Source organism: Balaenoptera physalus, assembly GCF_965194825.1.
Source record: "Balaenoptera physalus genome assembly, chromosome: 2".
Classification (NCBI taxonomy): Eukaryota; Metazoa; Chordata; class Mammalia; order Artiodactyla; family Balaenopteridae; genus Balaenoptera; species Balaenoptera physalus.
Genome location: NC_138883.1, coordinates 60,746,955 through 60,767,849, shown reverse-complemented (window position 1 = coordinate 60,767,849; position 20,895 = coordinate 60,746,955). Strand labels below are relative to the sequence as shown.

The 20,895-nt window shown below is 42.5% G+C and overlaps 1 protein-coding gene across 1 annotated transcript; it reads right to left on the bottom strand.

The window, feature by feature from the left end:
- Positions 1-16,627: 16,627 nt before the first annotated feature.
- Positions 16,628-18,612, bottom strand: CLEC14A (C-type lectin domain containing 14A). The gene has a single exon (XM_082450858.1). It carries the CDS (start codon positions 18,528-18,530, stop codon positions 17,055-17,057), a length of 1,476 nt encoding a protein of 491 aa, XP_082306984.1. The 5' UTR covers positions 18,531-18,612; the 3' UTR covers positions 16,628-17,054.
- Between the last annotated feature and the right edge of the window lie 2,283 nt (positions 18,613-20,895).

Here is a 20,895-nt window from a genome sequence, read left to right as displayed (position 1 = left end):
CCTTACTATCACCTTTCTTCTAATGCAGGTGTCTTTAGGGAATCACCGTGCCACGTTCTTTGTACTCTTCTAATCCTCACCCATGTCATTTGGATGGCGCTGAACCTACCCCCTCCCCACCCTTTGCTCCCTGTGGATAAGGGCATGACTTAGGTTCCATGGGTCAAAGTGACACAAGTCACTGGCCAGCCCCTATCTGTCAGTGATTGGTTCAGATCTGCACATGGTGGTCTAATTAGAGCCAATCTTATGGGCTTTTTTCATACTGTGAAGGGGAAACTCAATTTCCATTTTGGTTTCTATACTGTGACCCTGGAACTGCCAGGGGATCCCTCACCTCTAAGGAGAGCTACTCATGAGAATGCAGAGAACACTGAAGAAAACACAGACAAGAATGGATCCCCCTTGGGGCTTCCCTGGTGGCGCAGTGGTTGAGAATCTGCCTGCTAATGCAGGGGACACGGGTTCGAGCCCTGGTCTGGGAGGATCCCACATGCCACGGAGCAGCTAGGCCCGTGAGCCACAGTTACTGAGCCTGCATGTCTGGAGCCTGTGCTCCGCAACAAGAGAGGCCACGATAGTGAGAGGCCCGCGCACCGCGATGAAGAGTGGCCCCCGCTTGCCGCAACTAGAGAAAGCCCTCGCACAGAAACGAAGACCCAACACAGCCAAAAATAAATAAATAACTTAATTAATTAAAAAAAAAACAACACTTCAGGATATTCACATACTATTAAAAAAAAAAAAAAAAAAAAAAAAGAATGGATCCCCCAGGAAACCACTGGAGCTTTTGTCTCCAGTGTTGCCTGAAGCTGGATTTGTTTACGCCGTACTTTTGAGTTTCATGAACCCGTACATTCCCTTTTTGTTGAAGTCAGTTTGCGTTGTGTTTCTGTCCTTTGCAGAAAAAAAACTTTTTTTTCCTGACCGATGAGGCCTGGGCGATTGGAGGCACTCAGTAAGTACCGGGTGAATGAGTTGATTGGAGTAAGGATTACTTATGGGAGGCCTCACGACTGGGAATGACCAGAGATAACTCTTCCCCCGCTGCAGCTCCCAAGAGCCTATTGCCAAGTTACCTGTCCTTCAGGAGTGCTCCGCCCCAGCGGTGCTTCCTTCGTGGAGAGCTCCTGAGGCAGTCGACACAGGCTCTCACTTTTGTTTGTTTCTTTGTTTTTCTACTTTAAAGGCCTTTTTTTTTTGCCATTGGTGACTCGATAGTAATTTGGTGACAGCTAGGTAACTAACTGGAGGTTTGAAATACACCATCAAGATAAAACCATTTCTCCCAGATAAATTAGGAGTTTGGGATGAATAGATACACACTATATATAAAGTAGGTAAACAACAAGGTCCTACTGTATAGCACAGGGAACTATACTCAGTATCTTGTAATAACCTATAATGGAAAAGAATCTGAAAAAGAATATATATATATATATATGTATAACTGAATCACTTTGCTGTACACTTGAAACTAACACAACATTGTAAATTAACTACACTTCAATAATAATAATAATAAAAAACCCATCTTCTCGTTAATCATTCTCCCACCCCTTCTTTTACCAAGGCAAAGGGGCTTTGTCCAAGCACACACACTTCAGACAGCCAATTTGGTCTCATTTGCCCAATAAACACTGCTCACATCCCCTCTAATCTAAAAGGTCTTGTATAATGATATATATTAAGAAAATATTTTAGAGATCCCAGACACCAAGCCCTATGAAACAGTTTATGAAGGGGAGGGCATGGACACTGTCATAATCGTTGTGTAAACAGCCCTCGCCCAGGGTGACAGCTCACCAAGGAGACCCCGCTGTGCTCAGCACCATGCTGAATGCAAATTAGTTCACTTATTAGTCGGCCAGTTCGTTCTGGATTCTGGGGAAAATGAACTGGAGTGGAGCTGCCTGATAAGATTTGACTAGAGAATGCGTATCTCAAATGTATTTTTCAGAGGGCTGGAAGTGGGTAGAGCATAAAGAATACCATTTTGATGAAACAACTATAAACATCTACTTGGAATTAACGGTATTTGGGGGACCCTTGGATAAAAATGCACTTTTACTCTTTTGAACCAAGCACTAAATAGCGTTAACATTAATGCACAGAATGACAGGTTAATGTCATCTCACCAACCATCAGTTATTAACCAACTTGGTTCTAATGACCCACTTAGGTATCAAGAGCTCTTCCCAGTGATAACTGTGACGCAGGAGCTCTGGGGCTACACTCCAGAGGCCCAAAGGACACCCTCTCCCTTTTCCTCTGTGGCTTTGCCCAGGCAGCTTGTGTTACTTCATGGGGGTATTGATCATCCATGCCTCCAAATCTATTCTCCACACAGCTAAGTAATTTTTAGCATCATAAATTAGAGCATATTTTTCCCCAGTTTAAATCTCTTCACTGGATTTTCATACTCTCAGAATAAAATCCAAGCTCCTTGGCATATTCTATAATGCCCTGCCTGCCTGGTTCCTCTATATGGAAATCATACCACCCATGCTCTTACTCGCTAAACTCCAGCCAGAGCCTTCTTTTAATGTCTCAGATGTGCTGTATTCATTTCAGCCTCAAGGCCTTTGCATATACTGTTCCCGCTGCGTGGAAGGTTGCCATGCCCCACCCCTCTCCAAGTATCCCCCTACATTTTTTCTTGCTTTAAAGCTGTTACTGCATTTGGTAATTGCACATTCATGTACTTGTTTATTTAATATCTCTCCTCACTAGAGTGTAAGCTCTGGGAAGGCAAGTGGGGACCTGACCAATTTTATCACTCTGTTCACTGGCACATGGAAGGTATTCAATAAATATTTGTTGAAATATGATAAAATAAAATCATGCGATGGCATAGAGTTCATATGCCACTTGGCTCAGGAACACCTTCCCCATTCTTAGTGACCAGCAAGAGTGCTGTCCTCTCTTCTCTAGTCCTAGGTACAAACCCGCCCCCCAAAGGCTTTTTAAAATTATAAATATTAGAGCTAAAAGATACACTGGAGATATTAGTTCACAGATAGGAACCTCAGGTTTATAAAGCTGAAGTGACTTACCTTGGGAGGGGTCAGAGTTAAGGACTAGAATTCGAAGCCTCCCAAGATCCAGCTCTGATTTCCTGGTGTCAAGTGCACACCTTAGCCAGTGCCACCACAGCTTCCTTCCCAGCCACAATGGAACTGCCTCTCCTACTGTCACCTTCCCTGTCACAGCGCTGCAGGGGCAAGACTGTCCTCGGATCCGTGCTGTCCCCACACTGATTTTGCTTAAAGACATATTTATAATGATTTCACCATGAACATGTTTTGAGTTGAATGAAATAAATGTTCATAGAGCCAACTTAATAGAAAACTTGGGTAACGATCAGATTAAAATAAATATAAATATCTCATTATGAGTTACTCAGGTTATAAATACATTTTTTATCATGTTCATTTTTACTTTTCCCCAAATTATTTTCTCAATTCTCTAATTTTGGGTTTTGTTTTAGATTGTTTCATGCAGCCTCTTTAAAGCTATCATATCACTCTGACATTTATCTGGATATGAGATCAGGCTATTAGTCCTCTTATGGTGGATGCATATTTCAGTTAATCATGAGTAAGAATAGAATTGTATTCTGCTTTATTATTGCTATAACGTTCATACTTTTAATATAATATTTCTAATGGACCAACAGGTAGAGCTTTTCCATGTTTAAATGGAGTATGAAAAAATTGTTGGGTATGATTATGACCTTACTTGTTGAAACAAATACCTTCCCTAGTCATCCTGGAAACAGAGGGGAAAAGAAAACTACTTATGAGGAAAAAGCAAAAGAAACACATATCTTCATTGAGAATCCTTAACCACTCTCTATTGTTCCAACTTAAACACAAAGCAAAAGAAATAATAATAATAATATAAATAAACTAAAACTTAGCGAACAACACTGTCTCCCATGAAGTCATGCTCTTTTTCTCTTTGGTTTAAAAGGTTAAAGGCATTTCACATTGTGCATTTGGAGGAGCAATGGGGCAATGGATGATTTCACCGAAGTATTACTTCCTTTTCCATTAGAAGACAGACCTTCTAAACATTTTTCTGTTTCAAGGTGGTATATGTCCTTCTCAGTTTGGAGGCTGTGTGCTGTATTTCAGAGATTCTACTGACTTTGGTATAGCTGGATATACAGCTTTGATTTCTCATATTTTGGTTTCTTCTTCTTATCAATCAGCCAACAACTATCTACAAAAGAATACCCTCTGAATGTAGAAATATGCTAGATCTTGAAGAAACCACAAAAAAAAATGTCTTCTGTGTTTTAGTTCCTACTAGCCCAAAGCTTATTATTGGGTTGGAAACAACCAGATGTGTGTTGATATTCCTTTTATCTATTTTAATGCCACAGTGCTATTCCCTTACACAAACCCTAACTCCAGTCAAGGCCATTGTCTCTCTAGACTCTTCCTGGATTAGTTGGAGTTTAGGCTAAGCTACTGAAAGAGAGAGACTTCAAGACACAGGGGCTTGAACCTGATAGAATTTTATTTCTCTCTTCCACGATAGTTGGGAAGTGGGAGTTCCAGGCTGGTGTAATGGCTCTGCTCCATGAAATCATGCAGGGGCTCGGGTTCCTTTCATCTTGTGTTTCCACCATCCCCTAGGGCATTTTCCTCATTTTTATGGTCAAAGACTGGTCGATACACGTATGTGTCTCAGCCTTCAGAAAGTAGAGATTAAGTCTATGACACGCAATTTCATTTTGTGTTAAGTGTAACAGACATAACAATATTTACCAGTACCCAGTTCTTTTCTATTTATGGGCACATGGAAGGTTACACTTCTTCACCTTCTGTGACTAGGCACAGCCATGTGACCAGTGTTGACCAAAGTGATAGGAGCCAGTGTGGCATGAGTCACCTGCGTGCCGAGGTTTTCATTGCTGGGGCTTGATTCTCCATCCCTTGTTCCCCTTGCCACGATGACCACAAAACACGGTGATGTGGAGATGTGACGAGATGGAAACCTGCGGGAATCCTGAATGAATGTGAAGAAGTCCCCTGGGCTTGCAGCAGACTTTTGTGAGCAAGAAATAAAACTGTGCTGTTTATTCCACAACATAACCTATCCTATTCTGAATCTTACAGCAGATGATGTGGACACTGTACACATTCTTTCTGCTCGCATGTTATGGATGAGAACATAAGTGCATGGATAGGCCTGGCTCAAGGGCTAGCAGGGCTGTGTATGCTCCATCGCTATGGAAACAACAGGAGCAGATGTGTTGGGGCGGGGGGCAGTGGGTCCCACTTCCTCGCCTCACATTCCAGTGCTGCGCTTGCTTGGAATGCCCTCCTCCCACTTCTCAGTCTGTGCACGGCCCACACATCCTCCAAAGCACAGCCTTCTGCAAACTCCTCAACATTCTGATATCTCTCTCCTCTAAATTCTGATTGCTCAATGTTTATAACCTTTTATTATGTGAGTCATTCATTTAAAAAGGGTTATGGACTACTTACCCACCTCTAGGCATTGTGTTGGGTCTCTACTGGCGACGTAATCTCTAACTCCCAGACTTGAAGTTTCCACCTGCTTAGGATGGTGCCCTATCCAATGACACGGTTAATAAATACTCTCTGGTTGAATATATGAATAAGTCAGCAATATGATGGCATGTGTGTAAATGTTAAGTGGCAGCGCACTATTGGCAGACTCAAGAAGGGAGGAAATCCTGAGGTAGATTGTAGGATGTATGAGGACAGGGATCACGTCTGTCTTGGATTCTGCCTTATCTCCAGTGCCGATCACTGGGCCTGGTACAAAGTACGTGCTTAATAGGTTTTTGTTCTTTCCTTGGAGAACTGTGAGGCAGGCCTGATGGGTGTCTTGAGGGATCTTGGGACATAAGATTAGACCAGTACATAGGGTGGGACCAGATTTTTGAGAGGTCAGTCATGGATTTTTGGGTTTTCGTGTGCTAGAAAATGAGAAGCATAAGCTGTTTTTGTTTTTAAAAGGGGAGCCATAGAAAGATTAAACTGGCTTGCCAAGTGAGTTTAGATATAAATATTAAAGATGAGGAAGTGAGGACTATGGTGATGAAAACCTAGGTTGGGATGGCAATGGTGGACCTCAACACAAAAGGGCAAACCTCATGGACAAGTCAAAGGGAGGATCAACAGGAACTGATGACAGAGAATATAAAGGTTAAAGAAAAAAAATTGACTGAAAAAGAGCAATAGACAGTTCCAGACGGGAATTCTGGAATGAGAGTTGTGTCATTAAAGAGATCAATGTTACAAAAGGCACCTGTGATGAGCTGACTTTGAGGCGTGTTGTATCTGCACCAGGGGAGGAAATCTATGTGGGGAGCTGAGCAGGCAGCTGGGCCCCGAGAGCAGGTGTTGTCAGTATGAAGATACAGCCTCAGGAGCCACGTTCTGGGGTCAGGCAAGACCTGAACAGACCTCTGCTCAGCTTTGATATTTTCCAGCATATGTTACGGGATATGCAGGACAAGTCCTCAATACAATTGACAAGTGGGCCTTGCCCTCTCGTGGACTCTTCCTGTGCCAGTGGAGCTCCTGGACTGTCCATAGGGCTAATGTATAATAATGGAGTGGAAGATGCCAGATCACCCAAAGGGAGGGCAAGGTAGAGAGCTGGAGGGCTAGAGAGTGGTAGAAGGAATGCATCCCTGAGAGAATGGTGTGGTTGGAAGTGCAGAGGGCTAGAGCAGAGGCACATAGGCAACGTCTAAAGAGATAAAAGATGTGTGTATCTGTGTGTGTACATGGGTGTATATAGTCAAAGGCATATGTATTCAGAAAAGATCAGCAAATGTGTCTCCGCCCACCAACCCTGCCCTTTAGCTGCATTTCAAACCATCTACCTATTCCTCCACTTATTCAATAAGGGATTAGTACCATTTACATGCCAGACACTGTGGACATGGAAAAAAACCAGTCAGACGTGGTCTCTGCCCTTACAGGACTTATATATTAAAGGTGATATTGATGATGAATACATACAAATTAATTAATTTACTAAAAAAGTGAAAAGGAGAGAACTACGTGCTCTTAATTCTATCAATCTTGCCTCAGAGTAAGAGAGGAGGCAGAGCTCTGCAGAAGCAGGAGGAATTCTGAGTCAGATCACACTCTGAAAATAGCTCAATTGCAAAGATACTAGCCTGCTGGTCTGGACAGGAGGGTCTGACTGTGACACTTAGAGCCATTGCTGCCTCACTCGCTACCTGCAGTTCTGGCATTGAGACCAAAAGGCAATCTCAATGAGCGTAGAGGTCTGCCTTCAGCTTTGGAGGCTTGGAAATATCTATCCAGCATTTTCCTCACTTGCTTCCAATTTCAGTCTGTAGGTCTGTCTTTGGGTTCAAGAAACGAAACAAGGGACATAAGGATGGTGACATGGACTACCAAGAAGAGAATAGTAATAGGGGAGGCTTTGGGTAAGAGCAAACGGACTACAGATGTAGTAGTATTTAAATTTAAATTTAATTTGTATTTTCTCCTTCTTTTCTAACCATTGGATCACAGATTTGTTGAGTTATAGAGTCTGGATTGGTGTTGCTGGCTGGAAGCACTAAAGATCCTAGTTCCATAGACTCGTGAGCAGTGAAACCTGTGTGCCCAGAGACCCCTCTTCTCCCCAAGTTACAGCTGGGGGACTGTCCTGTTGGCTAGTTCCTTGTACCAGGCAATTTTATCCCCAGGGACCAAGCCCACTGCCATGTATCCTTTAGCTTCAGGCTCACTGCCTGCCTTGGATTTCTCCCCACCTTTACTCCCCCAAACAGTGGCATCCCGGAAAATCCAACTGCTGTTTTGAGCTGTCAGGACATCTGACACTGATCTTCAGAGAGGTGGACTTTGAGCAGGGCAGGCGGAGCAGGCAGGTGTTGGAGGATTTTAAGAGAAACAGATCCCCTCTGGATGTCTTATTTAGGCACGTCTTTGTAAGAAAAGAGATGGTCCGGGGAGAAAGAGTGTCTCAGTTCTTAACCATGCAGGAGGGTATGTGTGGATACAAAGAAAGTTAGACTTCCAGGGATACAGATCAAAGAACTTTGTCTCAAAGTTGTCTAGGTTAATGCATATATATCATGAAGTGAAAACTTGTATAAGGAATCCAGGAGAGCTTTTAGTAAATAATAATGCATAATATAGTTACTAAATTATTTTTAAGGATTTAAAAACTGTAGAAACTTGATTATTCAGTATAAAGTTAATATTCATTTAAACAAATTTATTATCATTTCTGCCTAATTAGAATTCATTTAGAAAACATCTATTTATAGCTTGCAATGTAAAGGCAATTTGTTTTTTACAAAACATGTAAGGTGTAGTTCCTCACTTCAACAGCATGCAATACAGTAGAGGCGATGAAAAATATGGATACCAGTAGCTATAATAAGAGTGATTCAAATAAAGTGATGAGAGATTTCAGAGAATTGGTTTGAGTCTGAGGTGACTGGAGAAAATATCTTGGAGGAGGTAGCCTTTAAACTGGGATTTGTAGTATGGACACATTTCAGCATGCCAGCTGGTAACGGCTGGCATTCCAGGTATTGATAGAAGAAATTCGTGTTAAAATTACGGAGCTGTAATAAAGCAACACTGAGTAATTCAGTTTGGCAAAAACCCAGGGTACAACATGAGACAACCTGATAAGTAAGGTCTTGGAGGGCCCTGGGTGAGACTCAGGAGAGTGGACTTCAATGGGGAAGCCTGGGATCCTTTTGAGCTGCAGAGCTGAATGATGCAGTAGAGCATTAGGAAGGTAAAGTTGATAACAGGCTGGGGTAACTCACCAGGAGGAGAGAGATGAAGAGCAAAAGGGAAAAGCAGAGTGATAAGCCTTCTGTTTGTGGTAGTGATTTAGGATGGGGCGGGCTTAATGGATGAATAATCTAAAGGGAAGACCAGTGCAAAGAGGAAAATTAAAGCTAACAATGAGACAGTCTCAAATGATTGAGAGGAATGTCCAGATCATAACATCTGAGAGCAAGGATTCCCCAGCATTGGCGCATGACTCTTGAGTCACCTGCCAAATACAGGAGAAGCGTGAAAAAGAAGTTTTAATCCTGACTTGGCTTTCACATAAACCTGAAAAGCTCAGTCAGATGTGGCTCAGCCTTAGGAACATAGAAATTTTAATCCATAGAAAACTCCTTAACTTCTTACCTTTTCAAGCAAGAGGATCTTGTTAAAATGAAAAACCTGGCGGATCTGCTATATGATAACAGTTGCAATACTTTGTCAAGTCTCAGCTTAGGAAGAATTGTCACAGACACTGCAGATTTCTACTCATCTATCCCTCCCCATTTCCACAGGGATTATGTGAGAATAAATAAAACATGATAGTACACGTAAAAATATTTTTTTTCTACAAAAAGTTGCTGTGTGGAAATTATAGGTCTATAAAAAAGTATTACTACGTGGATATTACAACATATCAGAGAAATCTGGAATTATTTTGTTTTGTTCTTCTCAATTTATATTTGACTTTCTTGCAAAAAGAAAGTAAAGGAGTTTGTTTATGGTTTATCATTTTTAAGAGCTTTCTATACATGTTGATGAGGGGAGTAGAAGGAAAGAAAATACTTTAAACCAAGCACAGTGCCCTGGTAATAATGGGGTCGGCCAAACAGACACTCTGGACACTGTTGATGGGTCCACAATCCCAGCACTGGACAGTCAGGCCATCTGGGTCTCGTCCGGGCGCTAAACTATAATCACTGCCTCCTGAGACGCTGTAATTCTAGGAAAACCTACCTACTGAGGTGGCTCATTTAAAGGACATGTTCCTACCCAAGGCTTTCAGAAAGAGGATTTCTGGTCACTTTAAGTATCTGCCCATCCAGTAGCCATTGGCTGATACTCCCAGCTCCCAGCTCTGCCATTTGAAAGAGAGAAATGTGAGAATTGGAAACGGATCATTTTTAAAATTACGAGGATTACTACTAGCTCCCATCATGTCCTCGTATCATGTAACAAGTTAGCAGACTTGGCAAAATGAACAAAAATATGTTTATCTTAGGCACGTCATTTGCTATCCTTGGACATATTTAAGTGCCTTTTTTTTTCAGAGTTAGAGACCAGTAGGCTCGTTTTCTGGTTCTCAGCACTCTTGAATTACGTTTGCTAGTGTATAACGACACAAGTAAGACTTCCTAAAGCCCTGAACAGGTGTGGTCTGAGTGGTTTATAATATCATGGTGAGGGGATTCCACAGCCTCCCTCCTCCGCCTGCCACTGCGTTGTTTGATGAGTGCTGACTCTACTCCAGGTCACTGTAATACATCTCTATATTCCTTTTCTCATAACAATTTTATGAGGCAGTTAACAGTACCTCTATTTTAAAAAGCTAAAAGCATGTACAATTTTTTTTTCTAAGGAAACAGCTAATAAAATGTACATACAAATAGAAAATTCTTTATTTCTCAGTAGCAGAACTCAGTTCTTGAACTCCATTTCTGTTGACGACAGGAAGCTTCATCTAGGATTCTCTCCTCTCATTTCTTCACGTATCCATGGGGATAACCTAAGTTCTAGGAAGTATACATATTGCCCTGGAATTGGGGGATGGATGCTTAGTCCTATGGTCACTAGATCTGTCCAGCCTGGTTTACAGTGGGACATACAATCTCCAGTGCTTTTTGGATATCTATATCTGTGGATGTAAGGTACAAGTTCCCCTTTGATTTTTGTGTGTTGGGTCTATTCAGGTTATTCAGTATCATGATTGCTCCGACCCTAAGGTTTCACAAGATCCACAGGCCCACTCTCAGACAAAAGAAATCTTAGCTTCCCTCTCACACCATTCTATAATGCATCCCTCAGGTCTATCCACCTAGATACCTCCCTTACACATTGCTGCTCTACAACATTAGCACCAAGTTTGACTGTGGTGTCTCTAAGAGGTTTTCAGTTTCCCTGGGCCATGCCCTAGGAAGTAAGTTATCAATTCACTTCATACTCATTATCCCCCAATCTGTCCAATTTCTATCACCATATCCCCCACCCCCAGTGCTTATGTCCAGTGAGAAGGTGAGCAAATGCCCACTTAGGGACACTTACCTGTATACCTCTGTTTCACTTCTACATATTTTTTCTGTCTTTTGCTGGTAGAATTCTATCTTATTTCAGGAATCATTATACTTTCTAGATCTTTCCTCTGAGAAGGCCTAGAAACAATGATCAATTCTATAGCAGTGGAATCCTTAGAGCCCAGATTGCAGTCTTGAAATATCATCTTCCATTAAGAGAAACCAGGAATCCCTGGAGAAATGGCTAATTCCAGATCTGAGGCAGGAAAGATACATAATGAGCCTGGCAAGTCTTGTAATACCAGATGGCAAGGAAATCATCAAAGGACACTAGAATCATGTCAAAAGGACTCAGGAGTCAACTTAGGAGGCTCTCACTGGCCAAAGATAGGATACTTTAAGCTTCAATAAAGATATGAATGGCAATTGATTGGAACCCATCAAATATGTCTAATCCTGTAAATGTATATTAATAGTAAAAAATATAATTGATAATCTTTTGAGGATTATAGGGAAAATTAATTATCTAAAAATTGATAAATATAAGAAATAAGTATTTATCCTGCCTTTCTTACATATGAAGTGTATAATTTGATAACCAACTAGTAAATGAAGGAAAGTGTCTCCTTATAAAATTGCCCAGGTAATTCAAGAAAAAAAATAGCACCACTTTTTAATCCCAATGAATTAATGTACCTAAGCTTTAAGCATCAATGGCTGCTAATAGTATAAAACAGTCATTATGTGCTCTCGTTAAAAAAACATACTGCAACCTATAGTCTTGTCAAAGGTATGATAAATAAGTCTGTTCAAGCCTCTGAATCTAAGTACCAATTTTCAGGAAATACAGGAGACAGAGGAAAATGTCAAACTGCATCATGAGTATGAAATCAGTAGACTGTGGTAATCTTTATAGGTCAAACACCCCAAATTATTCAATATGAAAATTATAAGAAGGAATGGGATGGAAGGGGAGCATATCTATAGATCAAAAGATACTTCAAAATATAAAGTTAAAAAATACATAGCATTCCACATATAAGTGATATCATATGGTATTTGTCTTTCTCTGTCTGACTTACTTCACTTAGTATGATACTCTGACAGAAACAGAGTTACAGATGTAGAAAACAAACTTATGTTTACCAGGGGGAAGGGGGGGAGGGATAAATTAGGAGATTGGGATTGACATATACACACTACTATATATAAAATAGATAACTAATGAGGACCTATTATATAGCACAGGGAATGGTACTCAATACTCTGTAATAATCCATATTGGAAAAGAGTCTTAAAAAGAATGGATATATGTATATGTATAACTGATTCATTTTGCTGTACATCTGAAAATAACACAGTGTTGTAAATCAATTATATTCCAATAAAAATTTTTAAAAAATACATAGGATGTGCATACAACATGGTACATCCCCCCAATGGAATACCATGCAGCTGTAACAAGGAGTAAGGAAGATCTATATGAACTAATGATATGAAGTGATTTTCAAGACATTTATCATATATATGTAGGTTTTATATATATATGTAATAGCATTATATCAATGGTAATTTCCTGATTTTGATAATAGCATGGTAGCTATGTAAGACGTTAACATTTGTGGAATCGTGGTAAAGGGTATTTAGGAATTGTTCTATTTTTGTAACAATTTTGTAAGTCTGAAATGATTTCAGAATGGAAAACTTTAAATTAAAAACATTAAAATGAAAAGAAAAGATAAATTGTGCAAGATTAAAATACAATGTCAAAGGATGCACACTTGCATAATACAACCATACAAATGTAAGAAAATGATTTCTACAAATATCAAAATAGAGGCTACTTTTGAATTGAGGAAGGGGCCGTGATTGGGATGGGACACAGGGACAGGCTCCTGGGGTGGCTGGCAAAGTTCTGTTCTTGACCCTGGGGGTCTGATGGTTACAAGGGTGTTCCCCTTATAATAATTCACCGAGCTATATGTTTGTTTTGTGTAACTCTCTGTATCTGCATTTTATTTTATGAAGACAAACAAATAAAAAAACAGAAACAGAAAAATATGCCTTGGCTTTCAAGATTTTCTCTCTGATATGGATGTCAAAAACCTATTTTGAAATTCAAAAGCAATAATTTCACTTTTTGCTCCTAAACTAACAGCCTCTTTTAGTGATATAAATATCATTGACTCAATAAAAGGGGGGTCCTAGAAGCGGTCCTCTAGGGAAATAGGTAGTAAAGAGAAAATTTCTGTTAATAGCTCAGAATTTCTCCCACCACTAGGGGCTTAACCACTACAATATGCTTTTAAATGAGGGACATGCTCTTATCACCTCTCCCCTCACCATTTTTCATAGCTTTACAGTTGTTCTTCTTCATCCTATTCTGGACAAGCTTAAGCAAAAGTGTCATAGAAGTGGAAGAACAAGACTATAGCAAAATTGTCAAAAGGACATGGCTACAACAGGACACTTCAATATCCCTTTGAGACTTGCTGAAATAAAAAAACTGTACTTCTGCTCATTGATTAAGCACCCACTATGCTCCAGACACTGCCAGATAGTGGGAGTGGAGAGAAGAGAATATTAAACTTTTGTATTGAGGTATATACATACAATTGCATAGAGTGGTTTGTAAACTTTATTTAATATCAGAATTACCTGGTTGAAGTTAAAACATATCTATAGAGAGAGATTTCAAAGCCCAATCTCTAAAGACTGATTTAGTAGATCTCTTAACAAGTGCGTGCACAGACACAAATGTCTAAATTTGTGATTTCAGATGTAGAGCAGTTTCAGAAACATCTCAAAGGCTAAGGTGTGGCTGTTGGAGTGGAGGCTGAAATACAGTGGAGCTCATTAGAAGTGAGGAAGTCAAGGAATGGCAATGCACAGGCATTGGAAGAGTCATACAGGAGGACCTGGAGATTGTGTAAGATGAGAGCAGGACTTAGGCTAGAGAGAAAGACTGTAACTTAGGTTCCAAGTTTTCCTTTTAAGGAAATGACTGAACAGGCAGCTATGAGATGAGTGCAGGGGCAAAGGGCTTTAAGTAAGAAAGGGATAAACCTCAAAGAGGTTGGAGAAATAATGAAGAAGCGATAGTAGAGAAGTATTCAGAGGAAGAACACTGACCTGATAGCTCTTAAGAGATCATGCTTGGCTGGCCTGACTCTGCCATGGATTCAAAATTTTATGAAAAACGTCACAGCCAGAAATCAAAGGAAATTATACAGAGCTTGGTCTGCAATTGCTATCTGTCAGGAAGTCAGATGTGAAAACATATAGTTTTCTGTAATTCTTTTCTGATCTACTTACATGGGGAAATAACAGGGAAGAGTAGTTAAGTAATTGAGCTGACACCTACTTGTTCTTCACTAGGGCATTTGGACCCCAAGATTTGTAACGCCATCAGTGGCATGTTGCACAATAAGTTAATGGTGCATGCTCTATTGCAGCCGTCCCCAACCTTTTTGGCACCAGTGACTGGTTTTGTGGAAGACAATTTTTCCATGGACCCGGGGTGGGGAGATGGGTTTCAGGATGATTCAAGCCCATTACATTTATTGTGCACTTTATTTCTATTATTATTACATTGTAATATACAATGAAATAATTATACAACTCACCATAATGCAGAATCAGTGTGAGCCCTGAGCTTGTTCTCACTTGCCACTCACTCATAGGGTTTTGATATGAGTCTGCAAGCAACTGATTTATTATGGTCTCTGTGCAGTCAAACCTCTCTGCTAATGATAATCTGTATCTGCTGCCGCTCCCCAGTGCTAGCATCACCGCCTCAGCTCCACCTCAGATCATCAGGCATTAGATTCTCATAAGGAGCGCACAACCTAGATCCCTCGCATGCGCAGTTCACAGTAGGGTTCGAGCTCCTATGAGAATCTAATGCTGCCGCTGATCTGACAGGAGGAGGAGCTCAGGCAGTAATGCCAGCAATGGGGAGCGGCTGTAAATACAGATGAAGCTTTGCTTGCTTGCCTGCCACTCACCTCCTGCTGTGTGGCCCAGTTCCTAACAGGCCATGGACTGGTAGGGTCCATGGCCCAGGGGTTGGGGACCCCTGCTCTATTGTATTGTAACAATGATACAAGGGCACCCTACCTTAAGCCAAAGTGTGTGTACACACATACACAGAGATAGATATAAATACTTCTAGATAATTCTAGATGTAGATAATTTACAGTTCAGTTCAGTTACAGATAGGCTATTTTTCAACTTACAAAAGAAAGTACCATATATTCTATTCAAATAGTTACCTTCTCTATGGAGAGGTCATGTGGTAAACAGCAAAGATTAACACCATAACTGAGGTGGACTGAGACACCCTCTAACAAGCTGGGGACACTGGGTAAGCCATTTACTTACCTGATTTTAGTTTTGTTTGTGACATGACTTTACGTAAAATTCCTTTGAAGGTTGTTAATTCTAATTCACTTGTGATTTTATTTAAATTTAACTATTTAGACATATATTTAGTATATGAAGCAAATCACCTGTTACTTTATTCCTTTAATGTTACAATACCTTATATTATTTATATATATATAATACATTATATACTCAAGAACATCAAAATGATTTTATGAAAATCATAGTGTAAACTTCTTCCTGTTTCCAATCTTCCCGGTTACTCAGCTTGTTTCTCTATCTCTATCTATGCACCAACCCCCAAGCATTTAGTTTTAAAGTGTTAGCATATTAATAGAAGTGGGATATTTTCTCGGGGGTCTCAGTCCCACTAGATAGTGATTATTATTATGTCTTGTTTTTTAGAAGAATGCTCCATTTAGATAACTTTCTAATACCCCAAGTCATAACGGGATGATAGATATTTGTATTTCCCACTTATTTCTTACACTATTAATTCCTATGGAAAGCTGTTTACCTAATGCCTTTGCCCATGTAGAATCTTGTGAACTGGTAATTATTCCAGGATGGGCAGGTATGGTCACTGCACACACTTTCATTAAGGGTTGGGGCGGGGGGAAGGAAATCATTTGGAATTCAAATTTTTCCATGGGTTAAACAGTGCACAAGAACCTAGCAACTCTGGAGGAAATCCAGCTTACTTTTGCTTTAATGTACCCAGAAGATTTCAAATCAGTACTTAGCATTAATGTTTTAATTGAAGATTAACATCGCCATAATTGGAAGTGAGGATCAGCAAGCTGATGCTTAGGAGAGGGCTATATGGTTGGGGAGGTCATTACACTGGAGAGCAGAAACCCTGCAAGAGGAAAACACAAATCATTTGCTTCCTTAAGCAAGGACACACAGTGAACACTTGAATTGGTGGTCAACTATAATTTGCTTCTAGAGCCAGCAACTTTGGCAACACTACAGTCTGGATTTATAGCAGGGCACACAAGTAACAATGACTTTGAAAGTAAAGTATAAAAGAACCAAGGAAAAAGTTCTTAAAGATCTACTCCTCATTCCAAGGACTTTCCCGCTCCACCTAAAGGCAGGAGGTGCTCTTGTTCCTATTCCCAACATGCCCCTCGGCAGTTCTTCCTGAATAATTACTCCTCCAGGAAACCAATGATATTTGAGTCTGGGTTACCAACAATCCTTTATTTTTTTGCCTGGGAATTTCAAACCAATATACTCCCAGCCTGAACAATGCAGACAGAAGTTTTCCTTTCCATTTGGTAAAAAATAAAATTAAAAAAAAATTCTCTATTTGCTTCCAATGTCCTGAAAAGTTCAATCACCTCTCCAAATTCCCCAGAATAAACAGAAGAAAATACCTCTCCCCAGTAGGATCCAGGCCCCGCACTACCACCCTTAGGCACTTCCACTTCCTCCATCTTCAGGGAAGGCGTGTCCAGTTCAGATGTGGCTCCTCAGTGGAGTAGAGGGAATTTAGGGGAAGGGGAATTTCTTTAGGAATTGTCAGTCCCACAGGTAAGTTCCTCTTTTTCCCTTTTCCCTTTTCACTGAAAGTGAAAAACTGCTCACAAGAAGTGCTCGCTGTCCCGTTTCCCTATGTGTCACCAGAGCCAAGAGCGGACCCCGTCAACGAGGCTCCCTCTACTCTGTCCCGCAGACCACAGTCCCCGACCTTCACCCCATTGTCTGTGCAATGCGTAGAACTGGAGCTCAGAGCAGCGGCCTCAGCATCACTCTCCGCGCCCGGGGAAGCCAAAGGCCCCTTTCTTGGCCGAGGGGAAGGGCTCTTGTGGAAGCAGAGTTTGAAAAGCCCCAGCACTGTCACGGTCAATATCACCAACACTACTACCGCTATGCTCACAAGTATGAAGACCACGGTGGAAGAATCGAAAGCCTGGGCATTGTCAGAGGAAGACGTGGAATTAAACTTGGGAATCACGCTTCCTGAAGAGTTGATGTCGGCCTTTGCCTCTGTTTGAGGGGACATTTGAAGAGTAGATATCGTCGTGCCCTGTGCTCCCCACCGAGGAATCTCGGGAATAGATGTTGCTGAACTGCCTTGTCCAGGGCCATGGGGTATCTCTCCTGGCTTCTCCCGGACACTGGGTGACCACGTTCCCTTCGGCACGGGGCTGGCTGTAGGGGCTGGCGGGTGCCAGGTGGGCACCTTGGTCCCCCCAGGGGCCGGCTGTCCTTCCCCATTGGTTACACAAGAGCGTCCGTCTTTCCCTAGCACGAAGCCCGCCGCACACTCGCAAGCAAAGCCTCCCAAGTCGTCTAGGCAGTCAGGGAGCTCCGCGCATTTGCCAGCACGGAGGTACCTTCCGGGACACGGACAGAGCACAGCCCCGGAGGGTATCCCGTCCCAGCGCGCGCCGACCTCGTCCGAGGTGCAGGTGGCCGTGATGGAGAGCTGCCCGGGGCAGAGCGCACTCACCTCGGTCCCGGGGGGACTGAAGTCCAGCGCCGCGCTGTACAGCTGGAAAGGCGCGCGGTAGCTCAAATCAGAAGCGGCCCCTGGGCGCGGTGCGGGGCACAAGCCCTCGAACTGGTACTTGCACAGATAGCCGTTGGCGCGCTGGTGGCATCGCATCTCCTTCCAGCCTGCGGGCTCGATTCCCCGGGTGGCCTGGAGTCCCGCGCAGCTCCGAGCGGTGCAGGAGCGCTGGGGCTCCTCCACCCACTGCAGCGTGTCGCTTTCGGACCCGCCGACGTCGGGGGACAACCAGGAGAAACCCCGCAACGGCTCATTCTCCAGGGTGCAGTTGGATCGCCTGCGCTCCAGCGCCACCCAGAAGAGAAGGTCTTTGGAGCCCCCTCCGGGCCCCGGGCCCGCCCGCAGAAGCGCGACCACCGCGCGGAGCTCGGCGTCCCCGCGCACCGTGCTGAGCGCCCCGCCGCGCAGGCTGCAGGCCTCCTCGGCCTCCTGCCGCTTGAAGGTAGCGTGGTGCAGGCTGTAGCAGGCCCCCGAGGCCGAGCAGCCCGCGCGGTCGGCGGTGGGGTGCTCTGCACTGCCGGGCCGCGGCCAGAAAGCCTGCCAGAGGAGGCACAGGGCGAGCGCCGGCCTCATCTTGGAGGCCCAGCGCCCACGGCTGCTCCCAGCTCGGATCTGACCCGCCCGAGGGCGTGGAGCTGTCCCAGGAGCGCGGTCACCGCCCCCCACAGCTGGCTCCCCGCCCCCCCCCCACCCGTCCCCCACTCCCCCGCGCCCGTCCCCTCAATCTCCAAGAATTCCCGTCAGGGTCCTGGCAGCAAACAGCTTCCCTCCCTTAGGCCTCAACAGGAAATGTGTCCGGAGCTCTGCCAGGCCCCGTGCAGCCCTGCCGTCAGGAACACAGCTGGCGCCAGGGCACAGGGAACGCAGTCGCCCAGAAGGTCAAACACCCTGTTTAGGGAGGGAGAAAAAGAAAGAAAAATCGCCACTGGGAAGAAGTGTATCGTTTTCCCTGCTCAGGGAGTTTCACAACCTCAGATCCCAAAGCACTTTGGTGAACACTGGCAGGAAGGGCTGGAGAAGAGGAACTTGCTGAGCGCCCACGCCCGCCCATTGTGCTTCGTCCGGAGCGGTGGTGGAGTTGGCCTCACAGCAATGTGTAGAAGGCTCCAGCCTTCGCCAGATCCGCGACTGTGAGGGGGAAAAAAAACCTTGTGAGAAGTAGAAGCATCTCCCTTTGCCACCAGAGGCAGCACGACGTAACCACCAGTTTCTTCCTGGCTCTGCTCCTCTGTGCTGTCGAAGGAGATCCAGGCGTGCTAATTGCTGGTCAAAGAATTTACAGTTCCTTTCCGGTATCTTAAAAGGGAGAGCCTGCTTCTGAGGTCAATGCTCGCCTTACACGTTTGTTTTTCGTTTCCATTTCTTTCTCTTTGAAATGGCCTTATTGGTTCATTCAGGAAAGGAAATGTATTTCTAGGCCTAAATGAAAAATAATGGCCACAGATCTTAACTGTTATGTTAGGTTTCCTTACCACTATATTGATTCATAACTTCTTCAAGCTTCTAGGTCATATATAAATGAGATCATGGCCTGTTTGAGAACAAGCACCCCACGTGTGATTTTATCCTTGAACTATTTTAATGTCATTTTCTTCTATGATTAAGTGCCAATGTTTGTAGCAGTAGGTTGTATGTAAGTCCCCTCTAAGGGACACAAGAGTTCAATATCCTTAAGAAATGAAAATATTTATTACATTATACTGCGTATTGTATACCATAAAAAAAATACCCTGCAACTTAAAAAACAGGTGAGTCAATTTCTTCAGTTCCAATGGGTGTTTCGTTTTAATACAAACACTTCAACTCAGTTGGAAGCAGTGAGGAATTAAAGGTGAATAAAGGAAGGAAAGTTAAACACTGCACTGTCTATGAAAGGATTTTCTTGTTAGCAATTTAGACAATATGCATCATTTTAGAAAATTATTATCTACCTTGGCTCACAGTGACCAAATAAGTTGCAATCAGAAATACATCAAGTTTCAGCTAAGCCCTCTTAATGATGCATGATGCTTTTAAATATCTGTAATCAGAATGAAAGTTGCCACTCCATGGGTAATGCCTACCACGCTTTTAAACTCCCTTGTACGGACTGGACTGTTCAGGTTAGTGAGGAGGGGTGGGAAGGAAGGTTTCATTCAGGATCACATCTGTACGCTCCTACCTCATTTTCACCACTACTCTCACTCTTCTTTTCCTCTTGGAAATTCCATGTATTTTAACAGATGACAGTAAACACCAGGAATTATCATCACATTTACCCTGCTTTCGCTGACTGTGGAGTTCTGCAGCAGGATTTCTCTCCTACACCCTTGCTGTTTCCCAATTTAAACGACATTCATTAGTCCTTCATTACAGATGCCGGAGAATCACCTTAAACATGACTCTGCATTTAAATTAAGTTAATGTCTTATGAAAAAGGAACATGAAAATCTAGAAATCTAATTAAATGGATTTTAAAAATACCTAATTACTTGGGCCAGCTCTATATACCTTTGCAATGTAATGACTATGTGTTGTAAATGTGTCTATGCGGTACTGTATATTTTAATAAAATAAAACCTTCTACAAATCTAAGCAGTCAATGGAAACCTCTTAGATATTTTAAAAATCACTTGAGATGAGGTGAGGTTTCCAGAGTAAGAAAGAATGAATGCTTGAAAAACTTGAAGTAAATACATGATCTCCCCTCCTGGCATTCTGCCTATAGGGAAGTAGGATATTAGAAGAGAACACAGTGGCCATAATGACTGCATATTATAGTCCTGGCCATGCCTGTAGTGATGTGAGAGAAGAGTTAGAAAAAAAATTAGCTCAAAGTAACACATAGATCATTTTGTAATTAATTACTTTGTATTGACTTATATACCACTAACATATTCTGAAATGTATAGTATACCTGAGAAAACTAGAAATGAAGGAATGTTTTTGTTTTTATTAC